The 22,775-nt window shown below is 35.5% G+C and overlaps 1 protein-coding gene across 3 annotated transcripts in view; it reads left to right on the forward strand.

The window, feature by feature from the left end:
• LOC138332349 (ARF GTPase-activating protein GIT2-like) overlaps positions 1-22,775 on the forward strand; it is a 67,821-nt gene continuing 45,046 nt past the window's right edge. For all 3 annotated transcript variants that reach the window (XM_069280418.1, XM_069280420.1, XM_069280421.1), the window contains exons 1-4: positions 1-160; positions 15,514-15,647; positions 17,112-17,224; positions 22,123-22,222. In XM_069280418.1, the coding sequence (XP_069136519.1) occupies positions 103-160; positions 15,514-15,647; positions 17,112-17,224; positions 22,123-22,222 (405 nt within the window). In that variant the 5' untranslated portion in view covers positions 1-102. The remainder of the gene's footprint in view (positions 161-15,513; positions 15,648-17,111; positions 17,225-22,122; positions 22,223-22,775) is intronic.

The raw sequence follows: 22,775 nt of genomic DNA on the forward strand, positions 1-22,775 counted from the left end.
AAGGCTAAAAAAACTACTTTTGGTGAGCGGAAGAGGGAGAGACGAAAATAACATTTATTTTGTCGTTTTCCTGAGGACTATTGTATCCACACAATAGTTTTCATGTCCAGAGGGAAAGTTCGGTCGGTGACAGAGGTGTGCGCGGATTGTAGCGCCTCTGGTAAGTATGAGTTTCATATTTCACTTCTATCATATCTTACTGGTACATCTCAGTTTCAGTACCAACTTGGTTCTCATCACTTTACATGGGATCTCGACTGTTGTAAGAGATGGTTTTCTTAAGTCATTCATCCAGCAAAGATGTTTATATAAAGCAACCAGTCAATAACTACTGTTCATCTCTGATTTCGGATATTTTCCCTTCAATGTTGATTGTTGATACTATGCTCCTAGATCTGGTGGAATTTTTAATATCAATTTTGGGTTTAGACAAGGATTTTAACAAAGGTAAACTGGATATTCACGATCATAGGTCTGTATGTAAATTTTATCTTTATCCTGAACATATTTAAACTTGTTAGCTATGATACAAAACAATTGTAATTCTTAATAATTTTAGTTATGCCTTACAATTAAAGGGACATTTCAGTCTAAGAGAACATTAAAATTTGTATATATATCAGATAAAACAAGTTCTTATGGAAATTACATCAGTCAGTTTTACTGTGATATGCCTGAAACGCCTATGTTTGTGACACGTGTGTGAAATATTCAAACTTGCTCGCTGTCCGTCATTACACACTGTGGTCAAACTTCTTGTATGCCGAACCCTGTCCCTTGCTCGTAAAGTAATGCAACTTTTGGCTAGAACTGCTCAAATCGCTCTGACAGTAGTATGTTTACCTTATTAGGTGAATTGTCTTGCCTAAAAATCATTTTATCACCTTCTCAGTGCTTATGTAGTTCATTTGTTTAACGTGCGTGACTTTGGCTCGGGTATGGGTACAGAGTTAATATTGTACCTGCTTAATCGTATTGATCAACGATTTGATATTTCAACGATATTAATTAAAATACTTAACAATGTTGTGGAATTTGTCAATGTTTTACGTTATATGTTTCATAAGAAATGTAGAACAATACATTCATGCTATAGTTTGCTTATTGGTTATGTAAAAGAATTTGCCTGAGTGAATTGTCTCTTTAACTGTAGTTTAGATAAATTTATGAAAAAGATCAATTTATTTGTCCTACTCTGGTAATGGCATTGAGAAGCATGAGGAAAACTTATGAATGATCCTTTCTTTTGATTACTCAGAAGAAATTAGTGGTGTTCCGATTAATCGATTTAGTCGACGTCGCCTCGTTTGCTCTGGAAAATCGATTAATCGATCAATGATTTCTGTAATCGATTTCAAAATGACTAAAACGAAAAAAAATACGAGGTACAGATATAAGATGAGAAAGACTTCGAGGCACGCCGCTTTCCGGTGTGCAGCAATATAGTGTTTACAATGTATCTGTAACATGATGTAACGCGGTTTCTGATTGGTTACTGGATACGTTTCCGGTGTCGCTGCAAGCGCTTCAGCTTCCAGTAGCAACATACGATGAATGAACATGGCGACAAATACGACAGACGAACTATACGATCATCCGGGGGCAAAACGTTCCCGTGTGTGGAATTTTTTTGGATTCAAAAGAATAAAGGACAGCTGTCCTCCGAAACTAGACATGGAATTTGTCTTCTGCAAAAAGTGTGGAAACAAATACAAATTCAATAGTAAGTAGAATCGTCGGAACGTGTTTTTCCCGGAGTTTTTATAATTACTGTAGATCTATATTTGAAATTTTAAAACATGTTAATTTATTGCAGAAATTCTGTATTCTTCACAAAATAGTCAATAATTTTGCGGTCTAGTGGTGAACTTCAGTGACATCGTAAATATCCTATATTAAGATTAAGGAAAATGAAAGTAGAACCACGTTGTCGTTTTCGGTGGCTAACTAGCATCGCTTTTAGTTTTATATATTATAACATCGTGATAGCACGATGATAACAATAAACATTAAATTTAGATACGTAAAACGAAGTAATATCTGTTAAATCAGTCATATTATCGGATACAAAATGGTATAAAAGAATACACCTTTTTTGTAAAAAATTATCTTACAGTCTTATAAAGTTGTAGGTTTCAGTCAGTCATATATAGTTGTAGGTTCTATCAGAATTGCATTTAGAAATGACTTAAATGTGTACAATAATCAATGTGTAATAAAAAGGTATGTATGATCTCAAAACATATATTATGGCAGCCAAATTACCATGGAACTGCAGTTGCATGGATATTTACTTTGTTCATGATAATACGGAGGGGTTACGAGATCCCAAAACAACGTGGGTATAGTTCAATTTTCGTCACAATCACCTTAAGATAGGACTAATCGCTGGTTAATTGTACTTTACCAAAGTCATTTTGGGATCTCGAATCCCCCGTATTATACATGATCATTAAAAAAAATCACAAGTCTTTTCCTGAAATTAAACTTGATAATATAAAGCGCATATATCAAGTTGGCTGTTATGAAAGTTTTCTTACGTATCATACATATACTGAATACAGTTTGACTGAGTTACCATCATTTTGTTGATTAAAATTTTGTTTGTTTCTCTGAGTTTCATGTCTTTTTTTTAATTAGCAGCTATAGCCATAGACATTAATTATAAGACCTTATATAAAACTTATCTTAATTATAAGACCTTATATTTACACTTGCTAGGCTTGGTCACTATACGCTAATACTAGCCGATTTTGTTTACCATAACTGCATGGTAACATTGAACTTTGAACTTGCGTATGAAAATGTTCTGTGCAACGTAAAAGGACTACTTTTTTTAAAATGTTTACATTTTGACGCAACATTACGTGTATATTGATTTTTTTCATAGAATTTTGGAAAAATGTAAACGATATATACATGTTTTATATTTATATATGATTCAAACAATTTTTAAATTAACAATTGTATAAAGAAACGGAAAAATATCCCGACCGGGGCGACGTGCTTTCATTTTTGTTAAAAATGATGGTTGTCTAATGTAAACATTACCTCTGTGCCTATGTTCGTCCTACGATCGAGTCTTTGGGATGGACGGGCGTGAGACCCTCTGATAGAGGTCAGTTATAAACATATCCTCTTGTCTTTGTTCTTTGAGAATTTAATCATGTGTATTATAAAACATGCACCGCTAATAATCCACGTGTTGACAGTTACGCGTCACCACAAATACATTGTACATATCCATCGAACACAAGTGAATTTGTTTCATCTATCGATGGCGATATGGATCTAAGCGTAGATTATATAATCACATGGCTCCCAAGGATGTAATATCGTCAGGTCAGACGACATCTCAAACACATTGAGCTACTTGAAAATCGGTGTTTAGCCAACTTCGGCAAACTCAAGTGTGTAAGCGTGCGTCAGCTTCGCCTCGCTGCACAATAACGGTCACAGAGTTCACACATGTGGCCGTGTACAAATTCTTTATGTTATTACGCTATATATTAACTTTTAGCAAAATTGAATTATATATTTAAAGTTCTGATCTGATTAAATAAAATTATCTCTGAAATTTACTTTGTTTGTCATGTTTATTTTACACTAAAATATTGAACTTTTTTGTCTTCGCGGATGAATAATTCTACCTTACGTGAAGCGTCATCATTCGCTGTTCAATTGAGTAAGCTCCTCCCACTTTTGACCGACTTTTATTGAATAATTACGTCACTTTCAAATGACGATTTTATTGCATAAAATATAAATATAAAGTCGTGTGAGTGTAAATATAGGGATTGTATTTCGTTTTTATGTTAACCATGCTTGTATGGAGCAATTCCTCTAAGAATATATTCAATATGGGGCGCTAACGCGCCCCATAGAATATATTCTTAGAGGAATTGCTCCATACAAGCATGGTTAACATAAAAACGAAATCCAATGACCTTATATAAAACTTATCTTAATTATAAGACCTTATATAAAACTTATCTTACAACATGTCTGGATATTATTTAACCACAAGTCTTCCACCTCTTGGTCGCAAGTTCAAATTTCATGTTAGGCAGTAAGATACTGACTATAGCATGATGGGTTTTATTCCGAGTACTCTGGCTTCCATCAACATCTTAAACCTGGCATGTCCTTATATGATCCTGACTGTTATAAGAGGATGTTACACTAACCAATCCAAACTTTAATTCAAATAAAGAAAACCCTAATAGGAACTTACAAAGGGAGTATGTATGTTGATGTTTTAGTAAATTATGTCTATATAGAGTAGACAGTGAGCTGTGCCAACTATACTGTTACTGCTGTAAGCTTCTGGGAATATAGAAAAAGATGTTTAAGTAGCTTATCTGTACATCATGATGTATTAACTTTATTGATTTGTTATATTAGAGCGTAAAAATCCACAGAAAAAAATAAATCGGTCAGAGTGATGTTGGAACATGGACAAAATATTGACTACCATGGTGATCAGTCATTAAGTATTAATGTGACTGTAAGGTAAAGTATATTGCTTCTGATGTTAATAAATAGTAAAAAATGGTAACATATATGTACAGATGCAATACAACATGTTTTATGGTCAAATTCACATGCCAAATCATTTGAAATTGAACATATATAGATGTGTAATTGAAATATCGACTTATTTTACTTAAAAAGAATAAATCCTATCACATTTTCTTTTCCGTGATATATAGGACATGAAAAGCTCCATCCACCTACCCATTATAATTAGTTATTTCGGCATCATAGCCACAATGCAACCATATTGCAGACTTCAGTTTTCTTTTACTAAAATATCTTCGACATATAAGTTTTTACGGTATGTATTCTGAGGTGTTGATATCCCATTTTCCCTTGGCTTGTGGAAAGACATATAAGTTTTTACGGTATGTATTCTGAGGTGTTGATATCCCATTTTCCCTTGGCTTGTGGAAAGACTTATAAGTTTTTACGGTATGTATTCTGAGGTGTTGATATCCCATTTTCCCTTGGCTTGTGGAAAGACTTATAAGTTTTTACGGTATGTATTCTGAGGTGTTGATATCCCATTTTCCCTTGGCTTGTGGAAAGACTTATAAGTTTTTGATGCTGTGAAACAGCATTCTTAGGTACGCTCAGACAGCCTGTGCACATCAAAACAATGAAACCACTCTGCGACGAAAATTAAAAGTTGTTTTGTTCATTTCACGTAATACTTGATGGTATGAAAAAATAAAACCCCAATATTCAAAACCACAGACATGTAATTTGTACATACGTATACACCATGGTTGGAGTGTTTTAAGTGTTCAGTTGGGACTCTATGATATTTGTATTACTCCGAGAACACTGATCTCCCGAAAATCACGAACAACGCCTTCTTCGCTGTCTTCCTCCGCGACAGACTTTCGGTAGATTTTGGATTGTGTATGTTATTTAAATTTTACGTAATTCATGCTAATAATCGATTATTGTAATCAAATGTTAGGAAGGTAATTGCAAAAGAATGTTCTTATAACGTTTATAAAGTTTTTTGTGTTGGTTGTATTGACGAACTATATCCGAGATATTATTGCGCAGTAAATAGTTTTGAGTACGTGCCTCCTCCCTTGATCTGTCACTGGGAGTTTTGTCTTTGGTTTGTAGACAACTGCTGTATATTGAAAGGGAAAAAGTACCAAATCTATCAACATAAACTTATGAAATATAATAATAATACATATCTATTTATGTACGAGCAACTTGAAGTGACAAATGAACTTATATTGACGTGTAATGTACGGTAGCCTTATGAAGACTTGCTAAAGTCCGATGTATTGCAGGAAGTTTTCTTGATGATAGCACCCCTGTGAATTCAAAAGAAATTTGACTTTTATAAGTAACCAGTTACTGTTAGGCTTACGAATACTTGCTAAAGTCCGATACATTACATGAAGTTTTCTTGATGTTAACGGCTAGCGTTCGTGTGAATTTAAAAGAAATCCGAGTGATATACGTAATGAAATAATGTACCTTTTATTTGGCAAAAGTATCTGGCCATGATTTATTAGTCAAAAAGTCGTCAAAGTAACCCATGTTAGTTTTCTAAAAAGGAAACCAGAACATATCCGGAAATGGTAATATTTCTAATGTTATATTTTTCCGAAAGTATTCTTCAATGTTAAGTGGATATTAAGATACGAAAATGTTTACTTTTTTTTTCTTTAAAGAGAAATTGATGAAATTGATAATTTAGCAATTAAGAAAGAATTATAAAAAAAATGATACTCAGATTCTAACGGTTTCATTGGTGTTGAAATCGTTATTTCAAAAATAATTTAGAAATAAAATTTATTAATAGTTATTTCAGGATAATAAGTTATTCAACTTATTGTTCTTGAAAAACTTCAAATATCATAAAATAAATACGGTATATCGTAAATATTTTTTATTAAACTCCGAAATTCAACACTGCACACTTATATATAGTTTACTAAATTCTATATTTAAATGAAAGCCAACTTCTTTATTCCTTTGTTTGAGTCCTTCATTCACAGCATCTATGAGTGGCCTTGGCACTTTGATTACAGTATGTATTCTGAGGTGTTGATATCCCATTTTCCCTTGGCTTGTGGAAAGACATATAAGTTTTTACAGTATGTATTCTGAGGTGTTGATATCCCATTTTCCCTTGGCTTGTGGAAAGACTTATAAGTTTTTACGGTATGTATTCTGAGGTGTTGATATCCCATTTTCCCTTGGCTTGTGGAAAGACTTATAAGTTTTTACGGTATGTATTCTGAGGTGTTGATATCCCATTTTCCCTTGGCTTGTGGAAAGACTTATAAGTTTTTACAGTATGTATTCTGAGGTGTTGATATCCCATTTTCCCTTGGCTTGTGGAAAGACTGCTCAGATCAGTTTTAAAACTACTCATAAAAACTAGAACAAATATTGTTCAGAATTGCATTTTGTTTCAATTTCATAAAAGAGTTTGTTTTGATTTGTCCAAAGTTAGACCTTTTATATTTTTAAGTTTTCATAATCTTAAAATGTTTAAATTAATAAATCTGTTTTTGCATGTGAATTGAATATGTGTAACTAGTCCTAGACATGGTTATAACAATCTTGAATTATAACAGGACATACAAACTGTTTGCAGGGCTGGGGAAATGTACTCGTCTGCTCGTCTAGACGAGTGGATTTGGCCTTCGGACGAGTGAATGTTGACATCATGCTTGTCTGTAGGACGAGTGAAAAATTCTGACATTGACTATATGACCTACACCTTATTAATTATATCTTTCTCGATAAATTTATATAGTGAAAAATTCTGACATTGACTATATAACCTACACCTTATTAATTATATCGTTTCTCGATAGATTTATATATAGGGTCCAGTGCAAGAAACTTATTTTGAAAACCACTTGCCCAAATTTAAGATTTCAGTCTAACTTTACCCAAAACAGGGTAATTTACATTAAAATCGGGCAAGTTTACACCAATTTTCACTTGCCCTGGAGCATATTTTACTGGTCTCGGGCCATTGGACATGGGATATTTCTCGCCCTTGGGTCTGACATTTGTAACGGTTTCTTAAAAATACGACAAAGCATTGATATATTAAGCTTTCGCATTCTGCATCATTCATGGAAATCCCGCCTTTCGTTTTCAATGCGCATGTACAGCATTGTAACATGAATAAATCCGAGGTCTATTGGGATATCGTAATTAAGAGTCTAGAGCTCGAGGTGTATCGAATAACAAGATGTCACAGCGAAATTTGCTTCAGTTTTTTGCGACATTCGCCTAAAAAAAATCTAATGGAGTTAAAAATAATATACCTACTACATTGATTGAAAGTAAGTTAAAATATCGACCCTTTAAAAAGTTATCTTTTTTATAACGCTTGCATACAAAATTGTTTGGGAATTAAATGTTTTGTCGATTTTCTTGTAAAACTGTCTATTAGTCATGTTATCCCGAATCGGCATCAATACAATTATAACATTCAAATGGATATATACAGTCACATCTACTTATTTATCTGAGAAATATTGCGAACAAGCAAAAATGTCATTCGGACGAGTAGATTTTGATGAAGCACTTGTCCGACGGACGAGTACATTTCAAAGTTTTTCCGCGGCCCTGGACTGATTAACATCTTATTGAATGCTACAGTCATTTAATTATTTATAAGGACATGCCAGTATAGGTGGTGGAGGAAAGCCTGAGTACCCAGAGAAAAACCACTGACCAGAAGTCTGTACCTGACAACTTCCTGACATGGGATTTTAACTCGGGACCCACAGATGGAGTCTTAGGGCATGGGGTAATATATGATGTGCCTGTGACACTGTGATCCCTTAACACAAAGAAAGCTATAGATACATCTCTAGCTTTACATAAACACATACATGTATACAGCATGTTCTCCGCCTTGGTGAACTTTTCCATAATTATACAGCTTTCTCCTAATAGGAGTAGATCAGACTGCAGATACTTCAGATACTTTTGTGTAACTAGGGCATGTTTTGCTGCAGAGTTATGTAATTGCTTCCTGGGACCAATACAAACTACAAAATCAATATTTTTAAATGCCTACAAATTTGTGGTGAACCACAGTCATAATATTTCATTACAGAGTCTATAATGAAGTCTACATCTGCAGGGTGAGTTATGATCTGTTATCAGGGTTTCAGGAGGTGGAATTAATTTCACCATCTTGATAGCAGAGTTAACGGGAGACCTTGTAGTGTAGGGCTAGATGCTTGTGTCTATGTTCCGGTTACAGATATGTGTTAGCATCAACAAGACCTGTAGGCTTTGGCAAGTATTTGGCACTGTATCCCTGTCTCCAGTACAATGTATATATAGCTGTATATGATTTAGTTATTGGTGTTGTAGTACAGGTGTCAGCACCTGTTAATGATCTCCACTTGTCAGAATCACAACAGCATATTAATTAGTAAAGTATTAGGATGTTTAAATTTTGTGATGGGGGGCGGGGGGAGTGATTTCCTTTTTGATAACTTATTCACTGGGAGAAATGTTTGCACATTTGTTAATTATGGCAAACAATAGTAATAAAATCATATAAGCTATTTTTTTTTCACTTTTCCATTTTGTTCACAGGCATTATATTTAGTTCTTAGAAATAAAACTTGACAACAAATACATTGTGCAATTGTGTCGACCATAAGTCTTTGTGTCGACCATAAGTCTTTGACTTTTATTTCTAAGACAACATGTACACTCTTTACACCTTTGTGTACTATATGATTCTGCCTGGCAATTTTTGATGCTGTGAAACAGCATTCTTAGGTATGCTCAGACAGCCTGTGCACATCAAAACAATGAAACCACTCCACGATGAAAATTAAAAGTTGTTTTGTTCTTTTCACGTAATACTTGATGGTATGAAAAAATAAAACCCCAATATTCAAAACCACAGACATAGAATTTGTACATACTTATACACCATGGATGGAGTGTTTTAAGTGTTCAGTTGGGACTCTATAATATTTGTATTACTCCGAGAACACTGGTCTCCTGAAAATCACTTCTTCACTGTCTTCCTCCGCGACAGACTTTCGTTGGATTTTGGATTGTGTATGTTTATTTAAATTTTACGTAATTCATGCTAATGATCGATTATTGTAATCAAATGTTAGGAAGGTAACTGCAAAAGAAAGTTCTTATAACGCTTATAAAGTTTTTTGTGTTGGTTGTATTGACGAACTATATCTGAGATATTATTGCGCAGTAAAAGTTGATAGTTTTGAGTACGTGCCTCCTCCCTTGATCTGTCACTGGTAGTTCTGTCTTTGGTTTATCGACAAGTGCGGTATATTGAAAGGGAAAAAGTACCAAATCTATCAACATAAACTTACAAAATATAATGATGATATAGATCTATTTATATACAAGCAACTTAAAGTGACAAATGAACTTATATTGCCGTGTAATGTACGGTAGCCTTATGAAGACTTGCTAAAGTCCGATGTATTGCAGGAAGTTTTCTTGATGATAGCGTTCTTATGAATTCAAAAGAAATTTGACTGTTATAAGTAACCAAATAATGTACCCTTTGCTTGACAAACGTATATGGCCATGTTTTATTATAAGTAAAAAGTCGGCAAAGCAAAACTCGCGATAAATGTTCTGCACGATAATATCTCGCCAACCAGTTACTGTTAGGCTTACATAGACTTGCTAAAGTCCAATACATTACATGAAGTTTTCTTCATGTTAACGGCTAGCGTTCTTGTGAATTTAAAAGAAATCTGAGTGATATACGTAATGAAATAATGTACCTTTTATTTGGCAAAAGTATCTGGCCATGATTTATTAGTCAAAAGTCGTCAAAGCAACCCATGTTAGTTTTCTAAAAAGGAAACCAAAACATATCCGGAAATGGTAATATTTCTAATGTTATATTTTTCCGAAAATATTCTTCAATGTTAAGAGGATATTAAAATACGAAAATGTTTACTTATTATTTTTTTGTCTTTGAAGAGACATTGATAAAATTGATAATTTAGCAACTAATAAAGAATAATAAAAAAATGATACTCAGATTCTGAACGATTTCATTGGTGTTGAAATCGTTATTTCAAAAATAATTTAGAAATAAAATTTATTACAGTTATTTCAGGATAATAAGTAATTCAACTTATTGTTCTTGAAAAACTTCAAATATCATAAAATAAATACGGTTTATCGTAAATATTTTTTATTAAACTCCGAAATTCAACACTGCACACTTATGTATAGTAGTAAATTTTATATTTAAATGAAAAACCAATTTCTTTATTCCTTTGTTTGAGTCCTTCATTCACAGCATCTATGAGTGGCCTTGGCACTTTGATTCTAATGAAGATGGATATAAACTTTGTACTAGTCATTGAAATGTCACACATGAGACATTCACTGGTTGTGTAGCTATATATCATTACATAAACATTATGATACTTCCCAGCCCAATTTAGAAATAACTTGAGAGGTTGTTATTTTGTATTTGTAGACAACACTTATTATTATCAGGTTATGAAGTCAGTTAAAGCTTAAAATTGTGAAGCATTAGTATGATTGAAATATAACATAAAAATGAACTTCAACAATTTCCTTTGTACAACAGGCAGGCAGACTGGGAGGAAAACTCACTTTATAGCCACGTAATTTACAAAATTATTTGAGGGAAGTATGTTTCTGGTCTGCTAATTTAATTAAAAGTAAAGTGTCATGCTGATAAAAACGTGAAACTTCTGATAAAACAAGACAACACTAAACTTAAGTAATTAATGAAAATTTATATTTAGAAATGCTAAATAGAGGCACGCAATACACCACAACACTAGCAGCTATATAGTTACCTCTCGGAGAATTCAAAACATGAATGAATTTAGCCTTTCTGAACCAAGTACTACTGGAAGTGTGTGTGTATATTTAGACCTTGTGCTTTTTGGTTATCTAAAAAATAAATGGAAGTCGATGGTATCTGATGTTGAGTACTCACATGGGGAAACATTCTCAGCATCAACAAAGGAGGGGTGTCCTCTTTATATAGGTACCACCAAAGGAATCTACACAGTTTGTTTAGTTTTACGTCCTATTAACAGCCAGGGTCATGTAAAGTGACCTAGCATGTACAGAGGTTTAGGTGAATGCTTTTCTTGTTTAAAAATATGATGACGGAATAAAAGAACTATATCCTATCTCAAAAGGAAGTTGTCCTCGAAGATGAATTTTACATAGAGTTGAATCATGTATTTAAAGACATCTGAAGAAACAGAGAAAATAGGGTCTTTATATGTGCATGTGGTCTTTTAACACTGGTCATGTTCTGTTGAAAATGGCCAATTGTGACATCTAAAAGTGGTCATTATACAGAGGCGGTCTCTAAGACAAATTTTGCTCAATAATTTGAAGTACATTGTACAATACATATGTATATCATTTTGGGATTGAAATATATAGTCACCCTATATTTAACCTTACTGCATCATTATATAGGAAGTAGTGGGTCAAAGAAGTGACATCAACGGTATGTTACAGAATTACACATAATTCTTATTTTACATGTCTGTAGGATACAAATTACTTCAAAAAGTAAATATGAAGCAAATAAGAAATATAATCCTGACCATGTAAACAAAATACATTGTATTTCTAAAACAGTCCATTGATTGACCCCTTCATCAAAACATATAATATAAACACCATCACATGATAATTTAGAATTAACAATAGAAAATTCAAGAAGACAAAGGAAACAAATATTATAATAAAGTAAAACGCAATAAACCCTACGTGGAAAGGAGGCCGTACACAGAATGTAACAAGGTTTTGTCGTGATGTACATGTATAAGTAGAGTTTACATGTATCAGCAATGGCAAATGTATACAAGACACAGTATCAGGTATTACTACTCATACACTTAACCTTGTTTTGCTCTCATCCCATAAAACCATTAACCAAGATATAATATCAGAAATGTGTAACCTATTTCTGAAATGGTAAGAGATGAATCATTATGCACTATTTCCATGCAGTGCCACATGGGTGGAGTGTTACAGTGATAACTAAACTAGGTGGTAGGATCAACATTTGGCTCTCATGTACCGTGTCTTCATTCTGTAGGAGCCAGATTGATCATTTACAATAAAATGGAGGACTTCTTACTTGAAAATGAAAAAAAATTAAGGTACTATTTTCCGACAGGACTTTGCCAGACTGGCATCCTTGTTAAGATAACCAGGATGTTTACATTACATGGGATTTTTATTCAAGATTTAATCCACATACTATTAATGAGGCTATATTCACGAGTGTTTAAATATGCAATTTGCACCTGTAATAATTTTATGACATTGGTATTTCAATGGTTATCGTAATGGCCGATTTCCAAGTAAAGTCCAATGATTACTAGTTTGTTTAGCTGTTAGCATCATATAAATTATTTCCACTGTTACATGTTGAAACATCCCTTAAAACATATACAATTGTATTACTATTCTACTTTTAAAATGTCTTCCTAGGAGAGACTTAACAAACTTTTCCCCTTAACCCACCATGAAACTGGGATAAATATGTTGTTTCTGATCCACATCTGTTCCTCCATCAGATAGCCAACTGAAGGCTGGTACCCTAAAACATCTACAGATAGCCAACTGAAGGCTGGTACCCTAAAACATCTACAGATAGCCAACTGAAGGCTGGTACCCTAAAACATCTACAGATAGCCAACTGAAGGCTGGTACCCTAAAACACCTACAGATAGCCAACTGAAGGCTGGTACCCTAAAACATCTACAGATAGCCAACTGAAGGCTGTTACCCTAAAACACCTACAGATAGCCAACTGAAGGCGGGTACCCTAAAACACCTACAGATAGCCAACTGAAGGCGGGTACCCTAAAACACTACAGATAGCCAACTGAAGGCTGTTACCCTAAAACATATACAGATAGCCAACTGAAGGCGGGTACCCTAAAACACCTACAGATAGCCAACTGAAGGCGGGTACCCTAAAACACCTACAGATAGCCAACTGAAGGCTGGTACCCTAAAACATATACAGATAGCCAACTGAAGGCGGGTACCCTAAAACACCTACAGATAGCCAACTGAAGGCTGGTACCCTAAAACACCTACAGATAGCCAACTGAAGGCGGGTACCCTAAAACATCTACAGATAGCCAACTGAAGGTTGGTACCCTAAAACACCTACAGATAGCCAACTGAAGGCTGGTACCCTAAAACACCTACAGATAGCCAACTGAAGGCGGGTACCCTAAAACACCTACAGATAGCCAACTGAAGGTTGGTACCCTAAAATACCTACAGATAGCCAACTGAAGGCGGGTACCCTAAAACACCTACAGATAGCCAACTGAAGGCGGGTACCCTAAAACACCTACAGATAGCCAACTAAAGGTGGGTACCCTAAAACACCTACAACTCCTGTACATGATGTTTGATATGTTTACATTGCACACTTTAGTGGTACACGGTAATAGAATGAATTTGAAAATAACATGTATCATATTTGGCCTGATCAACCAGTACTGTATATAATGCTTATCATACATGTACATGTAATATAAAGGGCAACAATACCAGAAAAAAAGTAAATAAAAAAGAATCAATTTACTGTAAATAAGCCTCTCATGTAAGCCAATGTGCTTCCCCGGAACAGTCACAAAACATTCAATTTGGTCTCAATTGTCTGGCTATACATAGAAGAAGAGAATAAGAACACTAGATTTTTGACCCATTAATTTAAAAAAAAATACCAAGACTTAATGAACTATTTTTACGATACAGTAAAATCATTTTTCATTTTTTCGAGACTCCTTCCTTTATCATAATACTTGTGTCTCTAGCCCAATCTGCCCATCGGGACTGTTAGATACAGTTATTATGTACTATAATTAATCAGTATTTGTAATCAAATCTGTTCTCTGAAATTTAATTCCACCAGTTGTGTGTTTTCCATATCCCGATTATCACAGTCCAGGTACCAAAAACAAGTAATGCATACTAATATGATGTACCGTAGATAATTTTAGAATAGAGTGAAATTATTAGTCTGAATTTCTATCTGAAATATTTTGAACAACCTGTTACTAAGGCCAATCTAATTAGTGTAAGATTTTCTATTCCTGCTCCTCTGTGATATACCTCTTAGACATACTAGATAAACATTTTATAGGTTTATATACCTATGATATATATGAGTGATACATGTAGTGCAATCATTGATACTTGAGTGTAATGGGGATGATTGACATGGTCAGGTTTGTACATGTAAAGTGATGATGATCTGTATACCATACACTTAGTATACATCAGCACCAGTCAGAGTAATGAGGACGGTTATCATAAATATATAGCTGAGCCTAACAAGCTGTGTGATTATAGTTAACACAATTGTCAAATGAAGTAGGACGTTTGGGGGGGGGGGGGCAAAGGATGTGGGGGGGGGAGCTAAGCTTGAGGATATAAGTGAAGGGGGGGATGGATGTGGGGGGAGCTTTATGGTGAAGCCTAGGGAAGGTGGGGAGCTACTGTGGAGGACAAGGGATATCTGGAAGTTTCAATGGGTGTTGAATAACCTATGGGGAGGCCAAGAATTGAATTTTGAAATTTTGAATTAATTTAACATTATTACATTAGTGACCCCACCAAGTAAGTGATAAACCTGTACACAATGTTAAAATTCAATTGTAGGATCAATTAATTAACCAAACCAAACATAATATATACATAAGGACAAACAATGATTATTTATTGATTTTTAAAGATGCTCCACCACTGAGAAATGATATTTTTTTCACCATCATTTGTAGATAGGGAAGTACATAAATCTGTTTAGGTAAATTGACAGAAGGAAATGTTTACTGTCAAACCCATGCTTTTCAAATGATTCTTTGAGATTATTTTGATAATACCAAGTAATGATAATCTGCAATCTACACAATATTTTGTTTGAGAAATTTGTAAATAATAATTCATTTTGATGTTTTCCAGATCCGACATGGGCCTCCATCAACCGTGGAATATTTATTTGTGATGAATGCTGTAGTGTTCATCGGTCCCTTGGACGTCACATCTCACAAGTCAAATCCCTCACTAAAGGTCAATGGAGTACAACACTCCTGGCTGTAAGTATGACCTCTATACAACCTATCAAAGGTCAATGGAGTACAACACTCCTGGCTGTAAGTATGACCTTGGTATGACCTCTATACGACCTATCAAAGGTCAATGGAGTACAACACTCCTGGCTGTAAGTATGACCTTGGTATGACCTCTATACGACCTATCAAAGGTCAATGGAGTACAACACTCCTGGCTGTAAGTATGACCTTGGTATGACCTCTATACGACCTATCAAATTTCAATGGAGTACAACACTCCTGGCTGTAAGTATGACCTTGGTATGACCTCTATACGACCTATCAAAGGTCAATGGAGTACAACACTCCCGGCTGTAAGTATGACCTTGGTATGACCTCTATACGACCTATCAAAGGTCAATGGAGTACAACACTCCTGGCTGTAAGTATGACCATAGTATGACTTCTATAAGACCTACCAAAGGTCAATGGAGTACAACATTCCTGGCTTTAAGCTAAAAGTATGACCTTGGTATGACCTCTATACGACCTATCAAAGGTCAATGGAGTACAACACTCCTGACTGTAAGTATGACCATGGTATGACTTCTATAAGACCTACTAAAGGTCAATGGAGTACAACATTCCAGGCTTTACGCTAAAAGTATGAACTTAGTATGACCTCTATACAACATACCAAAGGTCAATGGAGTTCAACACTCCTGGCTTTATGTATGACCTTGGTATGACCTGTAAACAGCCTACCAAAGGTAATAGAGCATCACACTCCTGGCTGTAAGTATGACCTTAATATGACCTCTATATGACCTACCAAAGGTCAATGGAGCACCTCACTCTTGGCTGTAAGTATAACATTGAAATGACTTTTGTACCAATTGAGCATTATACTCCTGACTGTAAGTATGACCTTGACATGACCTTTGTTTGACCTTTAAAGGTAAATGGAGCATCACACTCCTGACTGTAAGTATGACATTGACATGACCTTTGTTTGACCTTTAAATATGATCTTTCATTTGACCTTTAAATATGATCTTGTCATGATTTTTGTACAACCTTCCAAAGGTCATGATCAAGGGAACATTATATATTACACTATTGGCTGTAACTATGACCTTGACTTGATATTTGTTTGACCTTCCAAAGGTCAATGGAACACCACTCTGTTGAATGTAAGTTTCTGTAAAGACAGCATTCTGCTATATGTTATGAATGTTTTCATTGAAGTCGCTGCAAACTGTTTTATCCATCATATTTGAGCTTCAGAATTTGAGATAGACAAAATATTGATTGCCTTAATACTCAAAAGCCTTAGCTTTTTTCTGCTGTTTAAAAATTGTCTTGATTTAAATTTAGCTATTTTGCATATTCAGCAAAGTTGCAAAAATCTAATCCTCTTGAAAAACAGATTGTTTTATGTAAACATTGCATAGGCCTGTGTTGGATGTAAAGTATTGCCAAAACTAAGGAAAGTGTTTTGTTTGACAGATGGTCCAGCATCTGGCAAGTCACGGAGCCAACAGTATCTGGGAGCATTCACTGCTTGATCCATCACAGAGTAAACATGGGAAGAAAAAACCAACACCTCGCGATCAAGTACAGTAAGTGTTAGGATCTTAGTCTATCTCAAAGTAAACAACCCAACACCTCGTGATCAAGTACAGTAAGTGTTAGGATCTTAGTCTATCTCAAAGTAAACAACCCAACACCTCGTGATCAAGTACAGTAAGTGTTAGGATCTTAGTCTATCTCAAAGTAAACAACCCAACACCGATCAACCTCGTGATCAAGTACAGTAAGTGTTAGGATCTTAGTCTATCTCAAAGTAAACAACCCAACACCTCGTGATCAAGTACAGTAAGTGTTAGGATCTTAGTCTATCTCAAAGTAAACAACCCAACGCCTCGTGATCAAGTACAGTAAGTGTTAGGATCTTAGTCTATCTCAAAGTAATCAACCCAACACCTCGTGATCAAGTACAGTAAGTGTTAGGGTCTTAGTCTATCTCAAAGTAAACAACCCAACACCTCGTGATCAAGTACAGTAAGTGTTAGGGTTAATAACTTAGACTACTCAGTCCATCACAAAGTAAACAACCCAACACCTCGTGATCATGTACAGTAAGTGTTAGGGTCTTAGTCTATCACTTAGTAAACAACCCAACACCTCGTGATCAAGTACAGTAAGTGTTAGGGTCTTAGTCTATCTCAAAGTAAACAACCCAACACCTCGTGATCAAGTACAGTAAGTGTTAGGGTCTTAGTCTATCACAATAGTAAACAACCCAACACACCTCGTGATCAAGTACAGTAAGTGTTAGGGTCTTAGTCTAGTCATCTCATAGTAAACAACCCAACACCTCGTGATCATGTACAGTAAGTGTTAGGATCTTAGTCTATCTCAAAGTAAACAACCCAACACCTCGTGATCAAGTACAGTAAGTGTTAGGGTCTTAGTCTATCTCAAAGTAAACAACCCAACACCTCGTGATCATGTACAGTAAGTGTTAGGATCTTAGTCTATCTCAAAGTAAACAACCCAACGCCTCGTGATCATGTACAGTAAGTGTTGGGTTATTAATACTTAGACTACTTAGTCTATCTCAAAGTAAACAACCCAACACCTCGTGATCAAGTACAGTAGTGTTAGGGTCTTAGTCTATCTCAAAGTAAACAACCCAACACCTCGCGATCATGTACAGTAAGTGTTAGGTCTTAGTCTACTCAAAGTAACAACCAACCTGGATCAGTCAGTAATGTTAGCTTAGTCTATCTCAAAGTAAACAACCCAACGCCTCACGATCATGTACAGTAAGTGTTAGGGTCTTAGTCTATCTCAAAGTAAACAACCCAACACCTCGTGATCATGTACAGTAAGTGTTAGGGTCTTAGTCTATCTCAAAGTAAACAACCCAACACCTCGTGATCAAGTACAGTAAGTGTTAAGGTCTTAGTCTATCTCAAAGTAAACAACCCAACGCCTCACGATCATGTACAGTAAGTGTTAGGGTCTTAGTCTATCTCAAAGTAAACAACCCAACGCCTCGCGATCATGTACAGTAAGTGTTAGGATCTTAGTCCATCACAAAGTAAACAACCTCACGCCTCGTGATCATGTACAGTAAGTGTTAGGGTCTTAGTCTATCTCAAAGTAAACAACCGAACACCTCGTGATCAAGTACAGTAAGTGTTAGGATCTTAGTCTATCTCAAAGTAATCAACCCAACGCCTCGCGATCATGTACAGTAAGTGTTAGGATCTTAGTCTATCTCAAAGTAATCAACCCAACGCCTCGCGATCAAGTACAGTAAGTGTTAGGATCTTAGTCTATCTCAAAGTAAACAACCCAACACCTCGTGATCAAGTATAGTAAGTGTTAGGATCTAAGTCTATCTCAAAGTAAACAACCCAACACCTCGCGATCAAGTACAGTAAGTGTTAGGGCCTAAGTCTAACTCAAAGTAAACAACCCAACACCTGGTGATCATGTACAGTAAGTGTTAGGGTCTTAGTCTATCTCAAAGTAAACAACCCAACACCTGGTGATCATGTACAGTAAGTGTTAGAATCTTAGTCTATCTCAAAGTAAACAACCCAACGCCTCGTGATCAAGTACAGTAAGTGTTAGGGTCTTAGTCTATCTCAAAGTAAACAACCCAACACCTGGTGATCAAGTACAGTAAGTGTTAGGATCTTAGTCTATCTCAAAGTAAACAACCCAACACCTCGTGATCAAGTACAGTAAGTGTTAGGATTTAGGGTTAAAACTTAGTCTATCACAAAGTAAACAACCCAACGCCTCGTGATCATGTACAGTAAGTGTTAGGATCTTAGTCTATCTCAAAGTAAACAACCCAACACCTCGTGATCAAGTACAGTAAGTGTTAGGATCTTAGTCTATCTCAAAGTAAACAACCCAACACCTCGTGATCAAGTACAGTAAGTGTTAGGGTCTTAGTCTATCTCAAAGTAAACAACCCAACACCTGGTGATCATGTACAGTAAGTGTTAGGGTCTTAGTCTATCTCAAAGTAAACAACCCAACACTGTCTGATTTAGTACATAAGTGTAACACACACCTTGATCAATCAGTAGGTTAGGTCTTAGTCTATCTCAAAGTAAACAACCCAACACCTCGTGATCATGTACAGTAAGTGTTAGGGTCTTAGTCTATCTCAAAGTAAACAACCCAACACCTCCCGATCAAGTACAGTAAATGTTAGGGTTAATAACTTAGACTACTCAGTCCATCACAAAGTAAACAACCCAACACCTCGTGATCATGTACAGTAAGTGTTAGGGTCTTAGTCTATCTCAAAGTAAACAACCCAACACCTCGTGATCATGTACAGTAAGTGTTAGGATCTTAGTCTATCTCAAAGTAAACAACCCAACACCTCGTGATCAAGTACAGTAAGTGTTAGGATCTTAGTCTATCTCAAAGTAAACAACCCAACACCTCGTGATCAAGTACAGTAAGTGTTAGGGTCTTAGTCTATCTCAAAGTAAACAACCCAACAGCTCGTGCGCGTGATTAAGTACAGTAAGTGTTAGGATTTAAGTCTATCTCAAAGTAATCAACCCAACACCTCGTGATTAAGTACAGTAAGTGTTAGGATTTAAGTCTATCTCAAAGTAAACAACCCAACACCTCGTGATCAAGTACAGTAAGTGTTAGGGTCTTAGTCTATCTCAAAGTAAACAACCCAACACCTCGTGATCAAGTACAGTAAGTGTTAGGGTCTCTTAGTCTATCTCAAAGTAAACAACCCAACACCTGGTGATCATGTACAGTAAGTGTTAGGGTCTTAGTCTACTCAACTCAAAGTAAACAACCCAACACCTCGTGATCAAGTACAGTAAGTGTTAGGGTCTTAGTCTATCTCAAAGTAAACAACCCAACACCTCGTGATCAAGTACAGTAAGTGTTAGGATCTTAGTCTATCTCAAAGTAAACAACCCAACACCTCGTGATCAAGTACAGTAAGTGTTAGGGTCTTAGTCTATCTCAAAGTAAACAACCCAACACCTCGTGATCAAGTACAGTAAGTGTTAGGGTTAATAACTTAGACTACTCAGTCCATCTCAAAGTAAACAACCCAACACCTCGTGATCAAGTACAGTAAGTGTTAGGGTCTTAGTCTATCTCAAAGTAAACAACCCAACACCTCGTGATCAAGTACAGTAAGTGTTAGGATCTTAGTCTATCTCAAAGTAAACAACCCAACACCTCGCGATCAAGTACAGTATTGTTAGGGTCTTAGTCTATTTCAAAGTAAACAACCCAATGCCTCGCAATCAAGTACAATAAGTGTTAGGGTTAATAACTTAGACTACTTAGTCTATCTCAAAGTAAACAACCCAACACCTCGCGATCAAGTACAGTAAGTGTTAGGGTTAATTATTTAGACTACTCAGTACATCTCAAAGTAAACAACCCAACACCCTGTGATCAAGTACAGTAAGTGTTAGGATCTAAGTCCATCTCAAAGTAAACAACCCAACACCTTGCGATCATGTACAGTAAATGTTAGGGCTACTAACTTAGACTACTCAGTCCATCACATAGTAAACAACCCAACACCTTGCGATCATGTACAGTAAATGTTAGGGCTACTAACTTAGACTACTTAGTCCATCACATAGTAAACAACCCGACACCTTGCGATCATGTACAGTAAATGTTAGGGTCTTAGTCTTTTTCCAAGTAAACAACCCAACACCTCGTGATCAAGTACAGTAAATGTTAGGGCTACTAACTTAGACATGTACAGTCAGTCCATCACATAGTAAACAACCCAACACCTTGCGATCATGTACAGTAAATGTTAGGGCTACTAACTTAGACTACTTAGTCCATCACATAGTAAACAACCCAACACCTTGCGATCATGTACAGTAAATGTTAGGATCTTAGTCTATCTCAAAGTAAACAACCCAACAGCTCGTGATTAAGTACAGTAAGTGTTAGGATTTAAGTCTATCTCAAAGTAAACAACCCAACACCTTGCGATCATGTACAGTAAATGTTAGGGTCTTAGTCTTTTTCAAAGTAAACAACCCAACACCTCGTGATCAAGTACAGTAAATGTTAGGGCTACTAACTTAGACTACTCAGTCCATCACATAGTAAACAACCCAACACCTTGCGATCATGTACAGTAAATGTTAGGGCTACTAACTTAGACTACTCAGTCCATCACATAGTAAACAACCCAACACCTTGCGATCCTGTACAGTAAATGTTAGGGTCTTAGTCTATTTCAAAGTAAACAACCCAACACCTCGTGAACATGTACAGTAAATCTTAGGGCTACTAACTTAGATTTTGATATAAACTTATATCTCACTAACTTAAGATTACTGTTCGGGGTATTGTAGTAAATACAAAAAGAGAAAGCACTAAGAGAAAAGACAGAAGTGGAATTAAAATATGATGAAAGCTGCAGTGTTAAATGAAAACTAATTCTGAGATGTTAATGAAGCTTTTCTATTTACAGTCCTATAAAAGCTGAGTTCATCCGATCAAAATACCAATTTGTTCAATTCATCAACAAACAGAAAGATGGGGAGGTCAACTCTATCGACGATCTTAGCAAGGTGAGTACATGTATACACAGGTCCCCAAATATTGTAGGTCTTTAGAATATCAGGACACAGCTCTGTCTGGAATTGATTTGTTTCTATTTCAACTTGTGAAGATTTAAATTAAATATTTCTGCTTCTGTTCATACTGAAGATTGATTGTGCCACTTCAAGATTTCATTTGCAGTCATAGTTGTATTTTTAACAATAAAAAGATATTGAGTTATCATAAGAGTAATAATTAATATGCTGTGTAACTTTTCGAACTGGCCCTTGTCTGGTTCGGATCACTGTATATTCCAGCATTATTGTATGGCATTTAATCAAAATGACTATAATTTGGAAACTTGACAATACTTTTAGACAAGCTCTGGAAAGCTTGTGTGCTGGTCAATTCTTAGTTTACTTAGTACTGTTATCAGCAACACTTTGTGGCCTCAAAATAAAATTGACAGTTTATGAATTCATAAACCTAATAGGAACAGTTATTTTGTATTCAAGACACAAACTTTAAGTGATTCACTTAGCCAGAAGTTTCATACTTTGTAAGAAGATGAATACATATAAT

Source organism: Argopecten irradians, chromosome 9 (genome assembly GCF_041381155.1).
Source record: "Argopecten irradians isolate NY chromosome 9, Ai_NY, whole genome shotgun sequence".
In the NCBI taxonomy this organism is placed as follows: domain Eukaryota; kingdom Metazoa; phylum Mollusca; class Bivalvia; order Pectinida; family Pectinidae; genus Argopecten; species Argopecten irradians.